Source organism: Lepidochelys kempii, chromosome 5, assembly GCF_965140285.1.
Source record: "Lepidochelys kempii isolate rLepKem1 chromosome 5, rLepKem1.hap1, whole genome shotgun sequence".
In the NCBI taxonomy this organism is placed as follows: Eukaryota; Metazoa; Chordata; order Testudines; family Cheloniidae; genus Lepidochelys; species Lepidochelys kempii.
This window is the reverse complement of record NC_136384.1, coordinates 120841149-120851901: the sequence shown is the minus strand read 5'-3', so window position 1 is coordinate 120851901 and position 10753 is coordinate 120841149. Positions and strand designations below refer to the sequence as shown.

Below are 10753 nucleotides of genomic sequence, written 5' to 3'. Positions count from 1 at the left end.
TGGTGTGGATAGTAAATGATCAGGGAGGTGCCAGCCTAAGAATCCAGTGTCAATCAGCTGAAGAAGGCGTCAAGTGGAAACAACCAGAGGACCCCCCCCCCCCCCCCGGAGGGCAGAGTGGAATCCACCCAACAGCCTCAAGGATGGGAGAACCGAAGAACAAGATAACATCTGGCAGCATGGAGCCGTCAGAAATGTGCCATCTGCTGATTGATTCAGCAACAGCATGATGAAGCAATTCCCATAGACTGGCATAGGAAGAAATTCCTATAAAAATGTTCTCTAGAAACTGAGAACTTTGGGGTCTGATTCTGCAAACCAACTTCCAGGAGCATCAGATGTACATCTGAGAAAGCCCTGCTCTCTCCTCGTGTCCAGGCCACCTGGCCAGTGGCTTGGCACGAGCAACTCTAAGGCTGGTAACAATGATATTAACCTTGAAGAACCTGTGTGTGTGTATATAAATGAATGTGTGAATAAATATGAAATTGAATGGCATGTTATAGCTATAACTAACTGCTTACTATGATTCTTTCTGTATTCATAATAAATGTGGCATTTTGTCTTATTCCCTTTAATAAGATCCTGCTGGTTTTTATTTTTTTGGTATAACACACTGATGAGGAAGAATGGTCTTGTGAGGGTCCTGCTCCGTCACAAACTACCTAAATTTGAGCAAGTCACTTTTTCCCTCTGGGCCTCAGATATCCGTCTGCACAATGGGGATCATAGAATTTCCCTGCATTGCAGCAGCATTGTGAGGTATAGACACTAACAACTGTGAGATGTTCAGGCGACCTAAGATAGATAAGAACAGAACGGAGCATCGTGGCTGGGAGTGGAAAGAAGTCCATAAATTCTTTCCTGTGGAAGGAAGCAGAGTTCACATTGGCAGGGCATATACATAGGCACTAAACTAGTACACTCCTCTTCCGTACCTCACCAGAATGAAGGTATTTGTGAAAGATGCAGGGTGAGATCCTATGGGATTTGGATGCCCAGTTCCCAGTGACATTAATTGGAAGTGAGTGTTCAAATCCCTTAGTCCCCTTTGAAAATTTCACTCTAAGGAATCATACGCACCTTTCATATGAAATACTCTGTGCACATTTCTTCTTATAAATTGGATTATGATGCCTTCCCTTATTCACACAAAGAAGTTAAACATCTATAACTACTGCTTTTCTATTAACAGGAGACAAACTTTTCTGGATTCCTGCACTAACCTATGCAGCCCTAAATGCCGCGTAATTCATGAGCCCTCCTTCCCATATCTAAATCAGAAAATCCTCTGATGAACAAACAGGTCTCCTCTTCCTTATAATAAAACAAAGGTCAAGGGCAGTAGGGAAAAGAATTTTATTTCCAAGCTTCTAAAAGATTAATACAAACACTGGAGAGTAAACAAAATGAAAAACTATTAAAAAAAATAAGCAGGGTCTTGTAAAAGTGCTCTGTAAAAAACCAAAGGCACACAACCAACAACATTATACACTCATAGAGGCTTAATGAGTTGTGTATTTCAAGCCTTGATAATTCTGAGTGTGAACTCAATTTGCATTCTTGTTTTTCTAGTGTTCTGTGAATATTGTTAACCATATCTTAAACATCTGTTAAGAAAACTCCAACAAAGCAATATCTTGAGAAGCACAAATAAGAAAGAGAGTAAACAGGTTGGACATTCTGTAGTGAATGTGTCCTAAGAATCAAGTCTGTGCTACATACTGTCAGGCAATTTCTATAAAAGACATCACATACTGATTTAAAGGCAGCTGGAAAGCAGTCTGAGTTAGCTCCCAAGTCTTAAAAATTTTAAAAAAACAAAACAAAAACACCTTTCCATTTGGCAACACTGTTCTCTTACTAAAAGAGGGTTCTTGTGTATTTCAACGTGCACTTGGTGGGTGTCTGTTCTGAAAATGTAAATACCAAGCGTGGGTAAGAGGAAGAGGCAATTTAATTTAAGTGTGTAGAAAAATCCTTAATCCAGGCATCACAATTATTAAGGGCGGGGGGGGGGAAGTTATTTGGTAAAATGTTTAAAATATTTTTCCTTTCTAAAATGTAAACAACCTCATCATTAAATAACCTTGCGTAGTAACTATGGAAACAATGTTAACTCAGTTATTAAGAGCGCTTTCTCATATAAAATACTTTACACATATTAGCAAAAGATCTAGTGAACTACTGATACTCCAGAATAGACTGATAAATATCCAGGAGATTGGTTTGGCCACAGAAAAAGTAGGGCACAGAGATCGTGTTTTCTTGAGAAGGAAAGGCAGCTGTTATTCATTTCATGCTTGAAGAAAACTCTCCACCGACGTTCCCTACAAAAGGGAGAAGAGGTTTATTAAAGGCTGTCTTTGGTTTTCTTCTTTAATAAATTCTTCTCACAAGCTGTAACACAGAACCCTCTTCACGGTGGGTTAGGTTAAATGAGCCACTGTTGGGTGCTAGCTTCCTGGAATACTGTAAAATTTGTCCTTGCCATTTTATCCTCATGAAGCAGTAACAAAAGTGCTATGAAATATTGGTCTATTAGCAAAAGAAGAAAGACATAAAACCCAGTACCCATTTATGTACTTCTGGAATGCTTGCAATAAATCATATACTGGGCTCTTACTCCTCAAACAGGAGAAAAATCCTGTATCTTGACAGGCCAATGTAACCATATGATACTTTAATTTCTTGACTCCATCTGAGTTAAGTCCTAGAAACACATATACACAAGTAGAATGGCAACCTCATAAAAGGAACAGAAAATAGAAGAGTCACTGTCATCCTAAATATCACATTTGCAGGGACACCTAAGATTATTGTAACAAAGAGAAACGAAAAAGTATTTTTCTGTTTGTGCATTTGATAGCATTTTGAGCCACCAGTTGCACTTTTTCCTCAGTCAATTTCCCCTCTTTCACCCAGATCCACAGAGGTGGGTTGGCTGAATGGTGAAGGTCGCAGGTTTGAGTCTCTCTCAATCTCACAATGAAAGGCCACCTCTAGTTCACCCACCTGCAAAATAGTGCCTGATCCATAGGGTTAGAGTAGCCAAAGATAGTCAGACATGATGCTGACCACACCACTCCCTTGTGTGCCACTGGCTATGAAACAGATGTGCCTTAACCATGTCAGCCCGATGACCCATTGGCTCCAGGAGCTTTTACTTTGACACAGCTCCAGCGGAGAAAACAAATATTTAAAAAAAATAGGAAAATGTGATTTTTAAAAGCACAAAATTTGGCAGAGGGACAAAAGTACCAATTAAACCAAATAGATTTCAAGTTGACAGTGTCCTCTAACAAAGAGCAAGTAAATGGGACTCTCATCAGTCCTCCTGTCGTGGTAATTTATTTACCCTCCCTACTAGGGGTTACCACCTTATTTGTCACTTTTAAAGAATTATGAGGATGGCTGCTCTTACATTAAACATGATGACTGTGCTATGTAAGATTTTTAGGCAAGACACAAAGGCTTGATCCTACAAAGAATTACTCACACCCTTGTAGTACCAGGGCTGTCCATATGACTACGGATGGGAATAAACACATAGGTGCGAATACCTTTGCAGGATTGGACCCTAATGATTTGTCTGCACTCAGTTTTTTTCTTAATATTCCCACTGTTACTACCAGCAGGGCCGGCAATGCAGGGAGCACTAGTGTAGACAGCGTTCAGGTTGCTGCTGGTGAGTGAACCACATTGTTTAGACTTGCTCAGAGCAGGTCAACGATGACAGTGGTTACCAGTCTACACTAGGCCCTCCATGGCTGCCATCTCTCATGGCTGCGCCAGCTGTCACAATGGTGGGAAAAAGCCTAGTGTAGACAAAGCCTAAGTGAACTGCAATACAACATGCAAGTCGAAAAGTGTTGTAACATGCGGAGAGTTATTTAAATCAGTGCCAATGCTCCAGCTTCATTTGTTTCTTTCAAGCCACGTGCAGCCTCTTTTGGGACTGTGTTAGTTAGCAAAGAAACTAATCAAGAATGCAGTTCCATTTGATGCACTACCAGGTCCATCATCAAAAGCTGAAGAGAGTTAAAGGGTGTGAAGTAACAGGAAAAACGGTATGTTTGAAAGACTGCAAATGGCATGGAACATGTTAAATGCTGTGCTTAAGTTAATTAGAAACTGGATGATCTATTATTGGGTCAACAGAATCAACCATGTATGCTTAAGTTTACTGCACAGTCAATCCTTCCTCTAAATTTCCCTCCTATCCCCAGATAACTGATCTGCTAAAATGGTACCTCATCATCAATGCAATATCTGCTGGAAGAAAGCACCCCCTGAAATCACTTCCTAGACAATATTCATTTCTAAACCACTGTGAATGTAATGTGAAGGCCACCTCCCATAGGGAGATGACTCAACTTTGGGGGAAGGGGAACTGGGTCCCTTACTGGCCATTTTGGTAGTCCGCCATGCTCCTCTGGAGGGACAGTTTCCTACCCTCAAGTGGAGGTAGCTGCCTTTTCCCTGGTCACTGCCAATGGAGGAACGGGGATTGTGAGCACCGCTGAGTAGAAACAATCTACAGTTACAGCGGGAGAAGATAAAAGCTAACTTGGAAGCGTGCCATCAACGCCTGCTGCCTTTGATCTCTAAACCCTTCCCAGACTCCAAAATGAAGGAGGGTCTTATCTGAAGTGCAGAGAATCAAATCGATTATGCACCCAACATCCTGCTGTTGCTGAAGGCTCGTTTTAAAAATAGCTACAGACACCGTATCTGCCAACAAGCAAAAGAAGAGAAGAGGGACGTCCAGAGGGAGAAACATGTTTTAACTCTAGTGCCCAGAGGGCCAGAGTAGAAAAAAAGTAAGCACTTTGCTAGAAAAGAGGTATTATTGGTATGTATGTAAGAGGACCTAATGGAAACTTGTCATTTCTAGGGCTTTGGGTTTACAGCAGGTAGCATATACGACTTCTGTTGTTGCTACCATACCTGACTTCAGAGTAAAGCACAGGATCTCGGCTCCCGGAAAGGATTGCTCCCAGCAGGAACTCCTATGAGCAGGGCATCTTTGCAGGCGTTCTGCATACAATACTGCTGAAGTTCTGCGGCTGCCTGAGAGACCTGTACAAGGAAAAAGAAATACCCTCATACAGAGGGGAAACCAGTTCATTCCCTGACATCTACTACATAGTTCCTCTTTTTAGTAACCATTATCACACAGAGTGGGAAAGCAGCCAAGCCAGCTCCCAAAGCGAAAAGTGCCGATTAAAATAACGCAGATTCAAACGCGCAAAGCTCTGGCGAGACAGACGCTACGTTTTACATCAACGAGTATTTTCAATTCTGAGCCACAGCAGCGTGTGGAATGTAGGTGTTGGTGCCACAGAATTCAAGTTCCATTGTGCCACACAGAAGCAATTCAATTTTCCGGTGTACTTTATTACAAAATAGTCACATAGCAACGTACACAGCGCTTCCCACCATGGCAAACATCGTTCCCATCCCAAAGAGCTTACACGCTAAATAAGAGAAGACAAATCAGGCAAGACATAGGATAGCAGCAGGGGCAGAGTGAAGGGCTTAAAATTTGAACCTCCCTTAAAAAATGAAATTTAGGTCAAAATTATCAAGCTTCGGTGCCTCAAGTTAATCTCCTAAATCTAGATATAGGCACCTGAAGAGGAGTGGCCTGACAGGTCTGAAGCAAGCTCAGGAGACGGAAGGTATTGAAGAGCCTGAGGCATCCATGCTACCGTCTTAGACAACAGGCTGGTTAGCCTGTGCAACTTTTGGAGCTGGACAGAGAGAGATTCAAAAATCAGATGTCAAGGATGCAGACAGCAGCGTGGATCCAGGAAATGTTTAAGGACAGGGTGTCTGTCTGCCAGCCAGCCTGGTAGGATTTTAGTCCGCCAAAGGGCGGTATTGGAGAACACTAACTGGAGTCCCCAATCACCAAGTGCGACATCCTCACTTGAAGCTACCCATTAGGCCTTTTTCTGAGCTCAGGGAATATAGCTCTCGCTCTCTGTGCGGCGCCCCAGTGCTCCCAGACGAGGGGATTGGAGGGGTTTACTTGCGGGATTGGGACAGTGACCCACATCCACAGAGCCATCCTTAGGATTTAGGGGGCTCTATGCAGTATTATTAAACTGGTGCCCTGATGCCCAATGGCAGCCTGGGCTCGCGTGTGTATTTTAGATGCAGGTGGTCTTTTGAAGGATTTATTAAAAAAACTATATTCTGAAGATCCAAGCATTTAAGGCTAAAGATGAATACTCAGATTGTGCATCTAAAAATCTAGGCAAGGATTTTTTAAGAGATGTGATTTCATAATCTTCAGCAACACACTAATGAAATATTTTTAAAGCAAATTTTAAACTAAGGTCCTGTAGACTAACATGTTCTGAGTAAATATTATGGTAATGCACAACTGTTTTGGTCAGGAAATTCAGAAACTTACAGTATATACCTGGGGGTTGGCAAATGCCTGTTAAATGGCTTCACTACCGCTTGAATGGCTCTTTAAGTTTCAATGTTGAGCTAATAGGTCTGGCAGGCTGGAGGCTTTTTCATTTTTAACGACTAAATCCCCTCCAGAGGAAGATTCACCAGGCTGCAGCAGCCAGCCGTGGTGGGTGCCTGCAGGAAGGGTCAGAACAGGGACAGGAAGTTGCGGGAGGGTGGACACTAAGACCCACAGGTGCCCCAAATTTTCAGGTGCCCTACGCAGCTGCATATGCCTAAGGACGGCCCTGACCCTCCATCCCTAGGGCCTGGTGAGCTTGCTGCCATTCTCAGACTGTCAGATCCAGCAGCATTCCCAAGCACACGGTGTGGCTTTTCTCTTCCCTCTTACTCAGTTCCCTTTTTGGGATCTGTTCTATTCATTGCCAGCCACCACTCCCCTACAATATTAATTTTTCTGAGTATCTCCTCCCACCACGCTGTGTTCAGAGCCTCAGAGATGCTTGAGGCAGCCTCACCCAAGAGGCAATGGAGAAGTGACTCTGACTGATTGCCATTCTCCCTGATCATGGAGACTCCCCTTCTGGAATGCCTGAAGGGTTTCTTATTCTTTCTCAGTCCCTTCCTGGGACCGGCCCCATCATTTCCGAGCCATGCCATTCTCTGGACTGCAGCACCAGTCGCTACTGAGAAGCCTGAAAACTGGACCCTTTCCTGTTGTGGCACCATGCACCCAAAGAACTAATTGGCCTATTTAAGTGCCCTATGTCAATACCAAAGTGCAGAAGATAAGGGCAGGGCTAGACAGTGCTCTACTATGGAGTAATTAGCAGAGTGTGTCCTGCATATGCCATGTTGTACAGTGCTCAGCACCATTCTGCAGCCCTCTTCTGCCTACCTTTGCTGACACAGGCAAACTCTGCAGCCAGCCGATGAGCAAGGAGCCATGTATATCCTACTGCTGTTGATAACTATGTCTGAAGGAGGCGCACACCTTGCGTGTGGCAACAGTGCAGTAGCAGTCTCTGTGACACAGGTTAGTAGTGTTCAGTAGCAGGGCCATCTGTCACTATGGCTTGTGCGTTCTCAATGCAAGCCAAATGTACATTTCCCCCCCTCACTCCCTAATCTATCACATTTCAGCAGATGGCAATAAGTGTGCTCAGCCCAGCCGCCCCCCTTGTGCACGTCCCTGTACGTAGGTGTCACTTTCTGACCAGGCTCCTCCTTTGCGAAAGTCTTGCTCCCTGGGCACTCATCTGGAGAGAGGGGCAAAAACCCTAACAGAGCATGCAATCATGGGGGTGGATTTCCCTCTGCTAATTCATCACATACTCTGAACAGCCAAAAAAAGCTCTCTTTTCTCCCACACAGCTCAGCATCTTTTAAAATCCCCCTGCATGTTATTTCATCATTATATTCTCTTCCTTGGTGTTTCCTCTTTTTGTGCCTATTTTACTGCTCTGTGATCAAATTATCTTGCTAAGAGAAAATTAGTCTGAATTTTTTTTTTAGAAGAAGTCCAACAAATAAAACCAGAGAGCCCAATAAACAATCCAAACATCTTCCAACAAAGAACAAGGCTGGAAATTTCTGCCTGGTGGGTTAATGTTATCGAGAGTTGAAAACAGAAAATTGGAATGGAAATGCTTAGGCACCCTCAACAGTAACAGACAATATTGCACTGCTACAATACAGAAGACCTGGGCACATCTGTACTGTTGACCAGGCTATTCATTGCAGATTCCCAAATGTAATGAATGAACATGCAAGCAAACAAATGATAAACTATGATCCCTGTTACTGAATCAGTCCACATGTACTTTGTCATTTTAACTACTATTGTTTAGTTTTAATTACTGATAAGCCTTCTTGGTTATATTAGTAAATGTATTAGAGAGAATGGTGCATTGATGTTAAAATACCACCTTACTTTCATCATGTAATTGTACAGGTCAGGGAGTTATGCACTTGCCACTTTCACTGCGAAGCAGATGAGCATAAATTAGAAAAATCTAGTCTCAGCTGTTTCTTATTTATAAAATAGCTGGCTAAACAGCTACCATTTAAAGTATTGAAGCTGTATTCAAATCTGATTTCAAGATAAGCCTGTTTTATGAACTGGGCAGTGTAAGTTTGTGTGCACACTTGGGGTGATGAGAGAGGAGGAAAATCCTGGATACAAATTAATTTGACTTTCATTGCTTTACAGCCTGAAACACGGTTGGACTTTGCACATAGCTTGAAAGAGTTCCTTTATCAAAGCTACTGTGGAACTTGTAATTCTAAAATGATCACCAGCTATAAAACAAGTCTTTTTGTTGGCAGGATTTTATAAAAGAAATAATTATAAAAACAAACATACACACATCTAGGAATTGGCAGGCATCATTACAGCCTCTCTATTCAAGTCTAATTGGAAGTGGGTGAGATCATCAGGTTTGAGGTCTAGATTATCATGTTTGTGGATCAGCAACAAGAATTAATGAGGGTCTGCTATATTATTCATTATAGCCTTTTTTCCTAGGAAATGCTCTCCTGCCACACTGATGAGTTGGATTGGCAGACACCCCGCATACTGCATCCAAGGCTCAGAACCTGTCCCCAGAAGTACATCATTCAATCACTCTCTCCCAGTCGTTTATCAAAATACCGCAAACTGAAGAAAATTAACTCCCTCTACCCCATGTAGATAAATAAAGGTAAGCTGGCACAGACTGCTGAAGGACCTCTCCGCCCCATAGCTTTCTCCAAGTTTGCTCTTCCCACCAGCCTGGGGCTTGGCCAAGTCCTTGCCTACTTCTGTCCTACTGAGCTAGCTCAGGAAGGGGCAGCTCATTTTATTTAACACCAAACCCTACGGAACAACAGAAAATAAGCCCATGTTAAAAAGTGCAATCAACTGATGGCTTTTTTCCCTTGTAAACCACCACAGATCTGGGGGGGTGGGGGCAACTGGGCCATTGGTTTGATGAGACTTCCATGCCAGCTGTTGGCGACGTTCTCTTTGTAACATAAACAGAAGCCACCAGACCTGAAGGTATTTCTCCGGATCCCAGATCAGAAGGCCCCCACCCTAGATGAGCCCACCCGCCTGGGAACCAAGTTGTGCCCAGAAGCAGCTAGCCCCTCGGCGGCCTTGTCGAACCTACAATCGCTGTAAGAAGGCCCTTTTTTGACCCCGCCAGGTGATGAAAGCCTGATCACAAAGCTCCAGCCCTGTCCCACCAACTGATCCTTGCAGTGCAGCAAGGCTGGGGAGCAGGGATCTCTTTCCCCAAATGCCCCTGTCAGCTGAAGAGAGGAGCTGCTGAGTTTGTGCTGCCCAAAGGAGCGGAGCCTGTTACAGAAGAGAACCTAGAGCCATAGGCCGAGACCAACAGCATCCCTGGGTTCCCACCCCTCACAGCTGCGTCCATCAGTGGCTCGCCCCCCCCCCATCTCTGCAGAGTTAGTCGTCATCGCCCTTTCCTCGCCTCTGGGTGCAGGGGCCGCTGCTGTCGGAGACTGGCATAGGGTGACCAGAGAGCGAGTGTGAAAAAAATCGGGACACTTCTTTTCTGGGAGGGGGAGGGCACAGAGTCTTATATCAGACAAAGCCCCTAATGTGGCGACCTCTGGCCACCCTAGGCTGGGTGGTGGGAGCTAGCAGAGTGGTGGCTGGACCCCCCCCAGCCAAGTCCCAAAAGGGGACTGAGCCCCGCAAACCAGAGCCACGCTGCTCGCCCGCTTTCCTTGCCACTGGCCTCCGGTTTCGCAGCGGGCCACCGGAGCCCAGCCCTCCCCACCCGCTTTGCGGGCAAGCCGCCCCCTTGCCGGGGGCGCTCACCTTGATCCTCTCCACCCCCGCCTCCAGCTTGAGCTGCTCCACCAGTCGCTGCATGCTGCTCAGGCTGGCGTTGGAAGACATGCTGGCGGCGAGCTCGGCACCCAAGCGAGCCCAGCAGCCCGGGGAGACGCAGGGCAGCAGGAACTGAGCTCAGAGTGGGAGGAGGCAGCCCCGCTCCGAGCTGCCAAGCGGCAGCCGGGGCCCCGAGCACCATCTAGAGGCCGCCGCGGCGCGGCGCGGCACGGCGCCGGGGCCGGGGCCGGGGCCGGGGCCAGGGCCCGATCCGGCGGAGCCACGCGTGCCCCTGCTCGTGCGTGGCCACCCGCGGCGTCAGCGCTCGCCCCGCAGTTCGGCTTGTAACTGCCCCGGCCCCCGGGGGACGCAGCGGGGAGGGTTTGGGGCCGTGCTCGCGAAGTTGCCACACGGCTTCAAGATTGCACTGGCTGGGCCGCCCGCCTTGCAAAGGGCCGGACGCCTGATCCTTGCACGCTGGCC

The 10753-nt window shown here is 45.7% G+C and overlaps 1 protein-coding gene across 1 annotated transcript; it reads right to left on the bottom strand.

Annotated features, from left to right (window-relative positions):
• Positions 1–1342: 1342 nt before the first annotated feature.
• Positions 1343–10444, bottom strand: GNG10 (G protein subunit gamma 10). The gene is made up of 3 exons (XM_073345621.2): positions 10259–10444; positions 4951–5082; positions 1343–2330 (listed from the first exon to the last, which is right to left on the bottom strand). Exons 1-2 carry the CDS (start codon positions 10337–10339, stop codon positions 4957–4959), a joined length of 207 nt encoding a protein of 68 aa, XP_073201722.1. The 5' UTR covers positions 10340–10444; the 3' UTR covers positions 1343–2330; positions 4951–4956.
• Between the last annotated feature and the right edge of the window lie 309 nt (positions 10445–10753).

Bases quoted from the DNA above. Each gene is read 5' to 3' on its own strand.
- GNG10 (XM_073345621.2), bottom strand. From the start codon at position 10,339: ATGTCTTCCAACGCCAGCCTGAGCAGCATGCAGCGACTGGTGGAGCAG. The intron at 5,083-10,258 runs GTGAGCGCCCCC...TTCCTTGTACAG, and splicing joins CGGGGGTGGAGAGGATCAAG to GTCTCTCAGGCAGCCGCAGA.